We start from the raw sequence: 16,631 nt of genomic DNA, 5'->3' as shown, positions 1-16,631 counted from the left end.
GGCAGGAACGGGAAGGTGTGTGCAAAACATCTCACCTTCACCTGGCCTATAGAATTAGTGTTGGGTCCCAGCTGAGACCATTCAACTGCATCTAAAAGAAAGAGAAGACTGTCATATTGGGGTCACAACCGTTTGACCAACCCCAAAAGTACAGGTTGATGGATGAAAGCTGACACTCCCTCCGGAAAAAGGAGAACAGCTTCCTAAAGGCCAGCCTGTTATCCCCTTGGTAAGTCAGGAATGATGAGGGTAGGAGCAATGCTCACCTTCATACTTCATATGAATTTTGAATCCACCTGATTAAACCCAAAGGAACATTCAGTGGGTCAGATCTGTCACGTCCTCCAGAAGGAACTTTGTGGTGAGGGACATACTGCATGACTACTATTGCTGCTTCTTCCTGCTAAGAAGTGTCTTAAGAAGATAATAGGAGGGAAAAGATATTGGTAGAGGAAGAAGAGGAGCAATCTAACTCTTCTCCCTTTTCCAATAGTTCTTTCTGGTTACCATGGGGTGTTCAGCCGTTTCTACTGATCAGGAACAAGTGAGTTAACTCTCCGAGTTTGCTAATACGAGTACAAAAAAAAAAAAAAAAAAAAAAAAAAAAAAAAAATTCTCAGTCGAACAGCATTCCAAGGTATTTGTCCTTGCTTGGGTATGAGATCAGACTCTTCTCAGTCACAGTCCTCAGACTGTGATGAGAGCAAAGAGTAGACTCCATTTTGTACTGGAAAGAAACTGACAAATTCATTACAAGTGGCTTACACATAAAAAAATCATGAGAATACCTGAGGAATGAAAGATCCCCTTTCAGAATGTCTGAAGGACTGTTTATATTAAAAGTCCCTCAAATCACCAAAAACATAAAGTCTTCCTCTCTGGAGGCTGAGAATGGAACAAAAGTTCCAACTGAATATGAGAATGGAGTCATGTTTTGTCCCTGCAACAACTCACAAAGAGCTGATGGAAAAATACAGGAGGTTGGTCAAGACTTTGAATGCAAAATGTCCAGAAATACTTCATAGAAGGTAGGTATGGAATGAATTTGGATGAAAGAGGGAGGGAATGTGCAAGGCAAGGCCTTCCCTTACTGATAACAGGGTGCATACCTCTCTGTCACTCCCTCCCACTTCTTCCCCTAAGAACTCTCTTAGACTGCACCTGGAAAGGAAAAGAATGGATGGAGCAGAGTGCATCCCCTTTTGGAGAATGAAACTGCTGGTGGTCATTGGTGAGATTTGGAGAAGGGCGGGACCTTTCTTAAACCAGAACCATTTGGTATGGCCACCGACAATGGCTTGGCCGTGGCTTCCTCACAGACCGGAGTCCTTGAGGGATACCACATGGTGGATGAAGGAATATTGATACATGGTATCCCCTTCCACCACAACCACCACCATCTCAACATCATCCTCCTGAGAGGTGGACTAGGAGTCCAGCACCTATCTGATCGGTTGAAAGCACCTCAAGACTAAATTTTACGAGATCGTTAATCTATTTTGGGTTTATTTCCTCTCCCTCGAATATGAGTTCTCAAATACAACTGGATCCGGGAATGTATAATCAAGAGGCAGATCATTAATTGGGAGATGAATGAACTTATTCCATGTCTAGGAAACAGTCTCCAACACCAAAGAGCAAGAGCAGTGCAGTGTACCTTCCTTTTGGTGAATGGACGTGGTTGTGTGATTGGCCTGGCTAAGTGGTGGAATGCTCCGAGCAGGGACCAGTCACGACCAACTCTGCACACTCCACAGCACACAGAACTGATACCCGGTAGAGGTTTCTTCTCTTTTTAAAGTACATAATTATTATTATTATTATTATTATTATTATTATTATTATTATTATTATTAATAGCCAAGCTAAAACCCTGGTTGGAAAAGCAAAATTCTAGAAACCTAAGGAAAGAAGCTCAGTGAAGAAAGGAAATAAGGAAATAGCAAATAAAATATAAATGAGTAATGGATGAAAAATGTAAAACATTTTAATTTTAGTACCAATGTTAAAAAAGATCAAACATACTGTATATTAAATACTGTATAGAGACGTATGTCAACCTGTTCAACATAAAAATACTTACTGTAAGTTTGAACTCCGAAGTTCCACAACCAAATTAGGAAGCTCATTCCACAATCTGGTTACGGTTAGAATAAAACTTCTAGAATAATGTGTCGTTTTGTACCTTATCATGGAGAAGTCATGGGCAATACTAAACAAACAAACATGACTCTTAGAATTAGCAGGGTTGTGGTGGCCTGTTGGAAACGTCCCTACCTGGTGATCTGCCGGGCTGGGGTTTGAGTTCTGCTCAAACCCGATAGTTTCTTGTAGTGTGTCCAACCTCACCATCCTTAAGAGCTAAGGAACCTATAGGTCTACCTGCTGAGTCATCAGCAGTCATTGCCTGACCCCCCATGGTCCTAACTTGAGTGGAGAGGGGACTTGGGTGCTGATCATTTGTATATAGTCAGTCTCTAGGGCATTGTCCTGCTAGCTAGAGCATTGTCACTGTTCCTTGCCTCTGCCACTCATGAGTGGCCTTTAAACCTTCAAATTGCATATCTAGTACTATGTACAAGATGGTTCAGTCAAAGATCTGAATGTAACGGATAATCTAAATCATGAAAAATCTTATGTAACGTGCATAAAGAACTAACTGAAAAACGGTGCCAGATATTAATATCAAGATCTAGAATAAGGAATTTAATAAGACCCTAAGTTTCTATCAAACAAATTAAGATGAAAGTCAACACCTGAAGACCAGACTGAAGAGCAATATGGGAATGAAGGTAAAATAAAAGAATTACAACATTTCTCCCGGATAGACCGAGCGCCAAAAATCTCAATAAGCCGAATTTTTGTATGATGGAAGAAGAAACAGACAATGTGCTTCTCAAAAGTAGATTTGCAATCAAGAATCACACCTAGAATTTTAAATGAATTGTATATAGTTTAGGAGACATTGTCAATGCAAAGACCTGGATGTTGAGGAATCACTGTCATTGGCCTACTTACAATCATACTTTAAGTTTTGTTGGGGTTTAATTTCATACCCCATAATTTGCATCATGCACCAATTTTAGCTAAATCTCTATCAATGGAGTCAACAACCGCATGTCTACATACAAGAGATGAAATTGATTTTACAAAAGTAACACCATCTCTCTATACAAGTTTTTTTTCTAGGCCAAATCACATATGTATATAGTATGAAAATTAAAGGGTCGAGAACACTACCCTGAGGATTACCAGATATTACATTCCTATAGTTACTATGGTGCCCCTTAACAACTACTCTATACAATTCAATAATGATGTTATGAAAACACCCACCTACTCCTATCTGTTAAAGGTTGAAAACAAGGTCCTCATAATTAATACGGTCAAATGCAGCACTAAAATCAAGGCCAATCATATGAACGCCCAAACCACAACCAACAGATTTATGTAAATCATTGGAAATTATAAGAAGGGCTTCACATGCTCCAAGGCCTTTGCAAAGACCAACTGTTTCAGCATACGTTTCGAGACGTTTTACCTAAAGATGTTCAAAAACTTTAAACTACTATATTGGAGTTATGGAAATTGGGTAATGAACAGCAGAGATAGAACTGCCACCAACACATTTACCCAATGCAGTAACATTACCAATTCTTCAGCCAGTACAAAAAGAACCTCTTCTAGCTAACATACAAAAAATTATAGACAACGTAGGGGCTAAGAAATTAGCATTCTTTATATAAAACAAAGGAAAAATACTGTCTGGGTGTACACCTCCATAATCATCGAGGTCTCATAAAAGTGTTTTAATTTCATGGGATTGAAAAGCTAAGCTAGTTATTCAGCCTCGGGAAAACAGGAATGAGGAAGATCCAGTTCCTCATTACTCTGCTTACTGTCAAAAACATTAGCAAATGGGCTGCATTTTCCTTTGGATAGTGCGTGGCATAGGCATCTAGTTTATGTAAAGGAGAAACTGTTAAGTCTACACCAAAGAGTGCAAATTTGAGGGTAGCCCACTATCTTTGCTTGTAGGTTGTACCAGAAAGGTTTTCTTTTATGATTAAACTGTATTTCTTTTCGGTTGAAGCATAAATTCTCTGAAAAACATCTCTCAGTTGAGTATCATTATTCCATGACAAATTTCATATGTTACCTTTCCAAAAAGGATAAGCCTCCTTTTTTTTTATAAAGGTATCTATAATCATAATTAAACACGGGTTTGTCCTTCACTCGGTATTCCAGCACATGAGAAGAGATAAGTCTATCAATTAAGTTGACCAAGTATTCATTCAAGAGAACAATAGGATCAACCCCTATATACAATTGTAACCAATTTCAATGCAAAAGAACATTTAAAATTCCATTCCAGTCTGCTTGAGATTTCAAGTCATGGAGTGTAAGTCATGGTTCCGTTCTCATGAGTGTGTGGCCCCTCGGCTACTGACTTATGACTGCTGGCCATACCCAATGAAATCTTTTAGTGTTATCTCCACAATTCATGATACCGAAGACACCTTTACAGCAAAGGGCGATTTTTGGAATGATGGTGCGGAAGCTCCTCCAATGCCTGGCCAACGGAAAGATTGAAGGGGGCCAAGCATTTCTGGCCAGCCTTGCTACTTTGGTAGCCAAGCCAGCCTCCCAGGATGTGACCCCATAATGTTGCAGCACGGGGCCATGAAGCTCCAGTCAGCCTTGCTACGATGGTAATCAAGCCAGCCACCTAGGCCTAAACCTCGGGCCATGAATTAATCAAGCCAGCCACCTAGGCCTAAACCTCGGGCCATGAATTTCTGGCCAGCCTGGCAAACCAGCCACCCATGCCACGGCCCCATGACACAGGACCATGCCGAGGACCATGCTTGCACAGGGTTGCACCTGAACTGGTCAGTGCCTGTACTGAGCCATACATCTAAGGTCAGCCTGGCTACCAGAGTAGTCAAGACAGTTGGATGCTGTCCAACTATTGGAAAAGGGTGGTGTCATGAGGAGTACTACGGGACTTCTTATAATTGGTCTTCCTGGATTTCTTTGACTTCTTCTTATGTGAAGAATTGTCAGAATCAGAAAGGGAAGAGGAAGAGAAGGGGTAGGATAACTTCACACAACAATATAATCTTACCCTCAATTGCCAAGGATTTGGTGTTTTGTGTAGAAGGACCGATCACCTGATACAGGTGCAATAAGTGAATTATAAGCCACTTTTGCACTGGTCTCACCTAGCTGATTGATCCTGAAAGTCCCAGTTAGTGAAAAATCATGTACTGCATTGTTAGTGAACAGTGGTAGCTGTTACCTCCACAGCACTGGTCTGCATGTTAGCTTAGTCACCTACACTTTGTTGCGGCCCAAGGAGTAGCATAAAAATACCCCTATCGGCCTACCATGGTGATGGAGATCAGGCCCGTTAGGACAGTTAACCTGTAACATTAAACAACGTTGGCTCTCCCACCAGCTTCACGGTCACTTACTGACCCCCAAGATACCGACCAATGCATGAGTTCTGTGCCTTCAAAAGGCTGCATTGTGAATGATACCTTATTAGCCCAGTGTAAGGTGCTAGAGAACAGTCTAGTAGGAACGTTCACCTGCAATTGATGAAACTATGCTGACTGTCACACCAGGTTCATTATTGCTAACCAGCCCTGAAAGTATCATAAGCGAGCGAAGTTCTGTATGGCAAAGAGCACACACCAGGGTAGGGAACAATCCTTCATATTACGATAAGAATGAAAAAGGTAGGCACATACATTTCCGCCCTTGTCTGGCCAATATATAGTGCTGATGTTCAGCCCAAATAAGACTACTCACCTGCTCCCAGTGCTACAGCAGTAACTTTAACACTGAATCAAGCTCACTTGACTGACCCTGAAGGTATTAGTTACCAGCCGAGTACCTTCACTCTCTCCCAAAGGAGAAGAGTGATTTCTTAAAGTCCCAAGGAACTTTCAATGAAAGACTTTCCCACATGAATATCTTCTTTATCTTAGTCTTCTGAAGGAAGAAATATCCAATGAAGGAAATAGATGGGAAGAAATTCGTACAGGAAGAAAAGAGGGCACACTATCTTTCCTCTTGCCAATCCATCTTCCTTCACAGAGGATTCAGGGTCCAAGTAACTGATAATAACTGCGATCACTCTGGAGGAGGAATTTGCAAGAGCTTCTTTCATTGCAGAAAGAAAAACTACTACACTGGGGATTTTGTCACAAGGGAAGCAATTGGAACACTCTCATTGACATTGTAGCATAGGGATCACCATCCAGTAAGGTAACTCCACCCCAAAGAGAGAAACTACAATGAAGCAAAGCAAGTTAAAGAGTTCTTTGTCTTCCTGACCAGAAGAGCAAAACACTCTAAAAGGGAGTGGACTGCTAACAGTAACCCCTTCACTAAAGTACAGAGCATATGGAGCTCCAAAGGTTTTATCCTCATAAGAAGAAATTTCACTTCATCACATGTTAAACATTTGGTGCACTTCCGCTTACAAGCAAGAGGGCCCCTAAAAATAGAATAAAACCTAACACTCACAAAAGAAAGTAATAAAAGATCCAAAAGTCAAGAGAGAAATGCAGCAGCAAATCTGTGCTAGTCACAGCCAAAGACAAAAGTAGCTATTCTATGACAGGTGGGTGGGCGGGGCTTCCCTCTCATGCCACGAGTAGTTACCCAACTACCTTTTTAACAATTCAATGGCTGTTTCAGTCCAGCTGAAGATATATCCCTATTACAAAGGACAAAAGGTTTATATATTCGTAGACAAGTATTCTATTGGTTTATAGATACTATGATAAGTTACCTTCAACACAAGGGACACAATTTGCTGCTATTTACCGTCAATGTTTCAGTTTTCATGGAGGAGAGGTGTCTTTATAAATGTTGCTAGAATATTCAAATTTGCAATATACCTAAGAATGTTAACGATATGAAAATCTCCAAGTCAAGAATCCTAAATAAGGAAGATGAGAAGTAATTTTTAATAATTGATCTTAAAATAATAACAATAAAAACTAAAATTGAGATGATTAACTCATTTTTTCATTTAACTAGAGTCTCAACATCAAAGGCAACAAAATGTGATACAAACAGGAATGATGAAAGGACTGAATTACAAATATTATTTATTAAAAAGACAGTCTCCGCTCATATAATGCTCGCATAATGCACGTGTGTACAACAAGTAACAAAGAGTACATTGTATCGTGTAGGTACTTTTAAAGAAAGGTAATAATCATAAATAAGAGTAATGGCACAGATATCTAGATTCAAGTTTTAAAACAGAGGACCAGCCCTAGCGGAGATATATTTTCCATACTCACATCCTTGGTAATCAAGGGAAGTGGTGAAGGTTCGTAATTTGTATTACCACTATATGGTAATTGCTTTCTCTTCCAGAAATAGATCTATTAGTTGATAAGACTTTCTAAAAGATAAAGGGAACAGATGGTGCCTTATAGTCATAGCCTGCCATTTGGGTACCACAATAACCTGGAACTGTCTGGGTAACTGTGATTGTGTTGACCAAGTTGTTGGTGAAGTACACTGTAGATACAATAGGGTTATTGACTGTTTCAGTTTGATAAACAACAGATGTACCACCAGGCACTGACACTACTTGGGGTATTCTCTGGGTCTCTGTTACAGTTACAGGCTGTTCAACCACGGATACACGAGTTGATACTACAGTTTGGACGACAGTTGTTGGCACAGTTATAACAGATGTTGCTATATTCTGTGCCGTTTCAGTAAGAATTTGGGTTTGGTAATTGACAATTGTTGTTGGAACTACCTGAGTTTCAACTTGAGTCTGGGTCTGAGTATTATACACTGTACGGTCTACAGTTTCATATTGTGTATCAGTAACAACTTGTGTGCTGTATATAGTGGTGACAACAGGGACAATTTGAGTAGATACAACCAGGGTAGTTTCAGCAGATAATGTGGACACTATATCATTAACATAAGTTGAATAGATGATGCTAGTATCAAAGACAGTTTTGCCTGGAACCGTCTGGGTAATAACACTAGTGCTTGTTATGTATTCTGTCTCATAAACAGTCGGTGCTGGAAGAGTTTGTATAGCAGTGCTTGTTATATATTGGGTTTCATAATTGATGATAGTAGTTGGGATAACCAGAGTTGAATACTCAGTCTGGACAAATGTTGATGGAACAACATTGGTTTCAACAACAACTTGTGTAGTTTCAACTACCACTGTTGATACTCTTGTTTCAGTGGCAGTATTGTAGACTGTTGTAACCGGTAGGGTTATTGTACTAGTCTGTGTTTCAGTCTGTGTTTGTGTGATTGTATTTGTAATATAATTTGTGGTGTAAATGGTATTGACAACTGTTTCTGTATTTATGATTGTCTCAGCCTGTTCCTGGACAGAGGTGGAAATTACAGTGCTTGTAATAACAACATCGTTATATATGGTGGTCGGAACAACTTGAGTTTGAATTTGCTGGATTGTTTCTGTGACAATAGTTGTTGCACAAGTTCCACCAGGAGAAGGTTTAGGAGCAGGTGGAAGGTAACCCCCACTCAAAATTTCATTGAAGCGTACATCAGCATTACTAAACGATGGCTCAAGTCCAGTTAGTTTTGCACCAAAACTTCCAGTGACCACCAGCAATAGTGTCAGCAATACAGAGCACTGCCCCATCCTGCATGTAAAGGATAAAAACAAACATGTATAAGTCATCAAAACCAAATGCTCAATATATTTTATAAACAAGGTAAAAAATTATGAACATAAATAAAACTTACCAAGTAAAACAGCAGTTGCAGCAACTATAAATTCATAGAAAGGGAAAATAAAGCTTTCATTGTGAGAGAGTTTAATGTTCGTTATATTACAAAAATGAATTACAAAGAACTCAACTTCTTGTGTCATAACAACTCGGCACTGCACAATCAACTGACTCAATGGCTTATAACGTAAGACTTTCTTGGAAGTAGAAATGGGCATAAAGTTGTGCATAAATAATGGGCGCGCTAGCCAGTAGCGATGATGGCACAGCTTAAAACTATCATAAAAACAAAAAACAATCAAATGTGCTATAGAAAAGAAAGTTCTGTGATCACTGATAAGCACAATTTATTTCCTCTGAGTAAAAATAATAAAAAGTATATTTTGGTCCATTCTAACTCGGCTCACTTAACCTATAACAAGAGGATTGGCGGGGGCATTATAATTGTACCCAGTTTTTGTCTGCTCACAAGGAGCTGTAACAACTTTATTGACTGTTATCTGGCTAGCATTATCAACAGTCAAGGTAATATACTGTGGTACATTGTTTGTAATGGTTACAACCTCCTCTCTGACATCAACAGCTCCAGTAACAGTTTGGTAATCAGTAACTTGAGTGTAAGCTGTGCTGGTAACAATACGCGTGTCAATATCATCAACAATCTGTGTAGAAACAGCAACCTCCTGAACATACGAAGTTTCAAATGCTACGCTATCAACTACCAGGGTAGATGTTTGTGTTACGACTTCACTTATCACAACAGTCGATGTTATGTAGTCAATACGGTTGTCTGTAACCTGTACTACTTCAGTACGTGTATTTTCCTGGGTGACAACAACTTGCTGTGTTTCCAAAACAGGCTGAACCTGAGTATCTACCTGAGTCTCTGTGGTAACCTGAGTGTTAAATATGGGAGGTGGAGTAAAATAACTGATAGACTCCTCGGTCTGAACCACAACACTCTCTACGACAGAAGTAATATCAGGAAGTTGAGATACTTCAGTTCTGACATCCTGACGAGTTTCGACAACATTGCTTACAATGGGATCAGGTGTGAAAGCTGTAGTTGAAACAACTACTTCTTGTTGGGTTTCAGTGGCAATGGCTGTTGAAACTGCGGTCTCCACAAGAGTGGTAGTCACTGCAACTGGCTGAACCACTTCTGTGTAACTGGTTTCTACATTTTCATTAATTTGAGTGGAGGCAATCACTTTTGTTTCAGTGACTACTTGTTCTACTGGTGGGGGCTGATAAGATACCTCAGCAATTCGGGTCTGAATAGCCTGAGCAACTTGTTCATAAGTTCTAGTCACAGGAACCTGCACTTGCTGGCTTTCTGTCTGTACCATTGTTGTAGTAACTGCCTGCACTACAGTCACAACAGCCTGAGCAATGGCTGTCTGTGACCGGGCGACAGTTATTGGTTGAGGGACCTGCGTAGTTTGATAATCAACAATAGTAGTCGTTTGGATGGTGTTTTCACACTGACCGCCAGGGGCAGGTTCATTGTCAGGGGGTAAGTAACTCCCACCAAGCCAGTTGCTTAGACCATTCAACTGCGCTTTTGCAGGGACTAGAGTGGTCGCAGTAAACGCCAACAGCACAAACACAGCCCGCATCCTGCAACGAGAGAGCAACACATGAGTGGTTGGACTCCGCAACCAACAGGAGCAGGGTGCAAGACTAGGCTGGTAAAGTCCAACCACGTGACCTGTGTTGCTCTCGCTGCTGGAGTGAGCGTGCGCCTGTAGATGTGACGTCACACAGTCACGTCATGTGGACTTTACCAACCGACGCCTACGCACCTCCACCCGAGAATTTACAAATAAAGTTTGAAAATAATTTTAGAAAATCTGATTAAGTGTAAGGTAACCATTTGGAAATTGGACAAAAAGAACTTTTAGCAAAATACTTTAAGATATACTGTAAAAACGAAAGGCGAATGGGGAATATAAAATAAATTGTTGTAACACCAAAAACCGTAAATAATATAACTAAAAATAGAATAACCTTTGTTCTGCAAGATAATTGAGAAAATAAAAGTGAAAGAAAATGCGAACGAATAAACTGCAAAGATGAAAAGGAGAGTGAAAACGATGAACAAAATGACTTATAAGGTACAAGAGATGGCTATGAATAGATTTGAAGGAATATAGAATAACAGAATAGAATAAATCTGATTGAAATAAATAGAATACTTGGCTAGTACGGTAGGCTGGTAGATCAAGTTAATTTTTAGGACGATTAAAAGCTTAAAAGAAAGAAGCGTAACATCGGGGCTTAAAAGACTGGTAATTAAATTTCAAGTTTGGGTTGATTAAATTATGGCTAACTAGATAATGTCAAAAACTGTATAAACATTGTGTTGGGACACTTAGAATCATGGAATAAATGATTACATGAAATTACAGTTGTACAACTGTAATTATGATAAAGAATATATTGCAAACAAAACTAACATTTAAATTGAAGATGGAAGAGAAAACAAAACTAACATTTAAATTGAAGATGGAAGAGAAAACAAAACTAACATTTAAATTGAAGATGGAAGAGAAAACAAAACTAACTTTTAAATTGAAGATGGAAGAGAAAACAAAACTAACATTTAAATTGAAGATGGAAGAGAAAACAAAACTAACTTTTAAATTGAAGATGGAAGAGAAAACAAAACTAACTTTTAAATTGAAGATGGAAGAGAAAACAAAACTAACATTTAAATCGAAGATGGAAGAGAAAACATGGAAGAGAAAACAAAACTAACATTTAAATTGAAGATGGAAGAGAAAACAAAACTAACTTTTAAATTGAAGATGGAAGAGAAAACAAAACTAACATTTAAATTGAAGATGGAAGAGAAAACAAAACTAACTTTTAAATCGAAGATGGAAGAGAAAACATGGAAGAGAAAACAAAACTAACATTTAAATTGAAGATGGAAGAGAAAACAAAACTAACATTTAAATTGAAGATGGAAGAGAAAACAAAACTAACATTTAAATTGAAGATGGAAGAGAAAACAAAACTAACATTTAAATCGAAGATGGAAGAGAAAACATGGAAGAGAAAACAAAACTAACATTTAAATTGAAGATGGAAGAGAAAACAAAACTAACTTTTAAATCGAAGATGGAAGAGAAAACATGGAAGAGAAAACAAAACTAACATTTAAATTGAAGATGGAAGAGAAAACAAAACTAACATTTAAATTGAAGATGGAAGAGAAAACAAAACCAACATTTAAATTGAAGATGGAAGAGAAAACAAAACTAACATTTAAATTGAAGATGGAAGAGAAAACAAAACTAACTTTTAAATTGAAGATGGAAGAGAAAACAAAACTAACATTTAAATTGAAGATGGAAGAGAAAACAAAACTAACTTTTAAATTGAAGATGGAAGAGAAAACAAAACTAACTTTTAAATTGAAGATGGAAGAGAAAACAAAACTAACATTTAAATTGAAGATGGAAGAGAAAACAAAACTAACTTTTAAATTGAAGATGGAAGAGAAAACAAAACTAACATTTAAATTGAAGATGGAAGAGAAAACAAAACTAACATTTAAATTGAAGATGGAAGAGAAAACAAAACTAACATTTAAATTGAAGATGGAAGAGAAAACAAAACTAACATTTAAATTGAAGATGGAAGAGAAAACAAAACTAACTTTTAAATTGAAGATGGAAGAGAAAACAAAACTAACTTTTAAATTGAAGATGGAAGAGAAAACAAAACTAACATTTAAATTGAAGATGGAAGAGAAAACAAAACTAACATTTAAATCGAAGATGGAAGAGAAAACATGGAAGAGAAAACAAAACTAACTTTTAAATTGAAGATGGAAGAGAAAACAAAACTAACATTTAAATTGAAGATGGAAGAGAAAACAAAACTAACATTTAAATTGAAGATGGAAGAGAAAACAAAACTAACATTTAAATCGAAGATGGAAGAGAAAACAAAACTAACATTTAAATTGAAGATGGAAGAGAAAACAAAACTAACATTTAAATTGAAGATGGAAGAGAAAACAAAACTAACATTTAAATTGAAGATGGAAGAGAAAACAAAACTAACATTTAAATTGAAGATGGAAGAGAAAACAAAACTAACATTTAAATTGAAGATGGAAGAGAAAACAAAACTAACATTTAAATCGAAGATGGAAGAGAAAACATGGAAGAGAAAACAAAACTAACATTTAAATTGAAGATGGAAGAGAAAACAAAACTAACATTTAAATTGAAGATGGAAGAGAAAACAAAACTAACATTTAAATTGAAGATGGAAGAGAAAACAAAACTAACATTTAAATTGAAGATGGAAGAGAAAACAAAACTAACATTTAAATCGAAGATGGAAGAGAAAACATGGAAGAGAAAACAAAACTAACATTTAAATTGAAGATGGAAGAGAAAACAAAACTAACATTTAAATTGAAGATGGAAGAGAAAACAAAACTAACATTTAAATCGAAGATGGAAGAGAAAACATGGAAGAGAAAACAAAACTAACATTTAAATTGAAGATGGAAGAGAAAACATGGAAGAGAAAACAAAACTAACATTTAAATTGAAGATGGAAGAGAAAACAAAACTAACATTTAAATTGAAGATGGAAGAGAAAACATGGAAGAGAAAACAAAACTAACATTTAAATTGAAGATGGAAGAGAAAACATGGAAGAGAAAACAAAACTAACATTTAAATTGAAGATGGAAGAGAAAACAAAACTAACATTTAAACTGAAGATGGAAGAGAAAACATGGAAGAGAAAACAAAACTAACATTTAAATTGAAGATGGAAGAGAAAACATGGAAGAGAAAACAAAACTAACATTTAAATTGCAGATGGAAGAGAAAACAAAACTAACATTTAAATTGAAGATGGAAGAGAAAACAAAACTAACATTTAAATTGAAGATGGAAGAGAAAACAAAACTAACATTTAAACTGAAGATGGAAGAGAAAACAAAACTAACATTTAAATTGAAGATGGAAGAGAAAACAAAACTAACATTTAAATTGAAGATGAAAGAGAATGATACGTAGATGATGGATGGGAATGAAGATAAGGAAAAAAAAGACTAGCGCAACAAAAACATCGCATCTATCTATCCTTCCTACAGTTATGGGAACGTAAGCGAGAGTTAGACAATGAAAGTGAGAGTGTTGAGGTTACTGCCGAGAGAAGGTATGAAGCAACACCGCTCTGCCACATTTCCCAGCATATCAACTCGCCGAAAGGAATCTTCAAAGCCCTGGTTACTAGAGGGTTATAAACATTGAGTTATATACATTGTTCATCATTTATTCTTAATATGTTTTATGTTCATTTGAGTTATATACATTGTTCATCATTTATTCAAATGTCTTTATTATTGAACAATGACCACGGTCAATCTGAAATGAACATAAAACATATTTAGAATAAATGATGAACAATGTATATAACTCAAATGAACATAAAACATATTAAGAATAAATGATGAACAATGTATATAACTCGATGTTTATAACCCTCTAGTTACAACGAAATCGTGCTTCTCTCATTGGATTTCTCTAATTCAAACTAAATGTTCAAACTAATGTTCACCGAAAAGTATATAAATTATTGTTTTTGAGTGACTAAAAATTAAAATCAAGATGTGTGATGTAAATTGTTAAATTAGATGGATTTGTTTATAGAAAAATGCAATTAAATGTGATTATACTGTAAATATTGTGATTGTAAAGAATATGTAATTTAACTTTTTAATAAAAAGATAAAAAAAATCAAACTAAATTATCCCCGGATGACAGTAGTAAGGTGGTTAGTCAGATCAACTGGGAGTAAATCTACTCATGATTGCTAACTTTCATTCATGATAAAACAAGCTTAATTACCCATAAGGACTCGAACAAGAAAAAATTGAAGCGATCAATATTTTTTTTCTCTCGTGATCTGGTGAAAAATACCCATATTAATGTTAAATGCTTCCATATCAGTTGAAAAGGTTTTAACGGCTAAGTCATTCTATAGAATTATTGATTAAAAAACTGAAAATGTACAGCAGCTGGTGTTGTGGAAAACTCACGAATACTAAGCAACTTGAGATTCACCGCAAAGGAAAATATTAGTTACAGCATTAGTTCAGATACAAATTCTATAGACATCGAAATATTGTGAAAACCTTTTAAATGTCTTCAGTTCTGAAACGTACATCTTATCATAAGTCTGGAACGCGAAATGTAATATAATACAATTAAATACATTTACGTAGGCAAGAAAAGTATTCATAGCAACAATTTACCTTAAAATGACTATTTTATATACGCTTTGAAAAGCCAGCAGCATGTGAAAATACAGATGTAATGCTCAGGGCTTTTAGCTACTGTGCGCCTAGACATTATAATAAACTGCCAACTGAAATGAAGGACCTAAAGGGAGCAATTGAATTTAGGAAGAAACTAAAGACATTACTTTTCACAAGATCATATGATTTGGAAGATGCTACAATCAAAGAATTGTAGAAGTTATAATGAAAATGTTTCGTTAGATGATTAATATGGACCCGCCCGAGAAGTAGTTCACTCGACTTCAGTGGAGGGTTGGATTTAAACCCAAAACAAGTAAACAAGTAATTTGAAAGATCTTTCATTGGTAAAGGGCGTCGCAATCGCCGGGATTATCCTTGTCTGCAACATAACGATTAGCTTTTGTTTTTCTATTCGTGATTGGCAATTGAAATAATTTTACAACACGATCATTTTAGTTTAAAACGCTAATTTCCGTAAATAGTTATATCTAATTAATGTAATGTATAAAAGCATGGAAGTACGAATTTGAAATTGCTTTGATGCAGAATAAATAACTAAATAAAAACGGTAAACAATTATTTATACTAAAACATACAATATACAACTTTGTCAACTTTAACCAAAGGTGACCTCAACTTTGATGACTCAGATTTAGATGAGAGAGAGAGAGAGAGAGAGAGAGAGAGAGAGAGAGAGAGAGAGAGAGAGAGAGAGAGAGAGATTTTACTTTACTAATTTAATTGCAATGAAATGCACTTCGAACTCATATCTAATATAAATCTACAAAAATTATCATTAATTTTACGGGTAAATTGTAGTATGACCAAATAAATCACATCTCTCAATTAGTTAGAAATGACATTTGTTTTCCAGCAATGTATATTGTCATGAATGGATTACACTAATTCACTATTTATATACAAAATTGAAGGAGATAAGAAGGCTAATTATCCAACATTAAGGTCTACTACATCTTAGGACAATTATATATTATATGAGCAGTCATAACTACTGGACTTTGATAACTAAATATATAATTGGTTTTGCTTAGGAGAGCTTGCAAAACTGAAACTCGCTACCAATCTATCAGGAATTATGTTTAACACTCCTTTCTTAACTTGGGACAAATTCTACTGTATCCTACCAAAATTAAGGGATTAGCCCTTATAATTCAGCTAAACGTACAAGAAAGTGAAAAACGAAGATATAATTCTTACACAATATTTACTTGCGCTCTCTCTCTCTCTCTCTCTCTCTCTCTCTCTCTCTCTCTCTCTCTCTCTCTCTCTCTCTCTCTCTCTCTCTCTCTCTCTCTCTCTATATATATATATATATATATATATATATATATATATATATATATATATATATATATATATATATATATATATATTATATATATCATATATATATATATATACATATATATATATATATATATATATATATATATTTCTTGTTCTCTTACACATACACACACTATATATACATATATATATGTATATATATATTTCTTGTTCTCTTACACATACACACACACTATATATATATATATATATATATATATATATAT

At 36.0% G+C, this 16,631-nt stretch overlaps 2 protein-coding genes across 2 annotated transcripts in view; both read right to left on the bottom strand.

The window, feature by feature from the left end:
- Positions 1-7,114: 7,114 nt before the first annotated feature.
- The window catches only part of LOC137646799 (uncharacterized), a 10,557-nt gene continuing 1,040 nt past the window's right edge, over positions 7,115-16,631 (bottom strand). The window contains exon 2 of the mRNA XM_068379892.1: positions 7,115-8,672. Within this exon, the coding sequence (XP_068235993.1) occupies positions 7,430-8,671 (1,242 nt within the window). The 5' untranslated portion in view covers position 8,672 and the 3' untranslated portion in view covers positions 7,115-7,429. The remainder of the gene's footprint in view (positions 8,673-16,631) is intronic.
- Positions 8,830-16,631, bottom strand: part of LOC137646812 (uncharacterized) — a 224,436-nt gene continuing 216,634 nt past the window's right edge. The window contains exon 2 of the mRNA XM_068379900.1: positions 8,830-10,379. Coding sequence (XP_068236001.1) covers positions 9,167-10,378 — 1,212 coding nt within the window. The 5' untranslated portion in view covers position 10,379 and the 3' untranslated portion in view covers positions 8,830-9,166. The remainder of the gene's footprint in view (positions 10,380-16,631) is intronic.

The sequence above is a fragment of the Palaemon carinicauda genome, chromosome 1 (assembly GCF_036898095.1).
Source record: "Palaemon carinicauda isolate YSFRI2023 chromosome 1, ASM3689809v2, whole genome shotgun sequence".
NCBI classification, from domain to species: Eukaryota; Metazoa; Arthropoda; class Malacostraca; order Decapoda; family Palaemonidae; genus Palaemon; species Palaemon carinicauda.
Note: the sequence above shows the minus strand (reverse complement) of the source record. Positions and strands in the feature narration are given on the sequence as shown.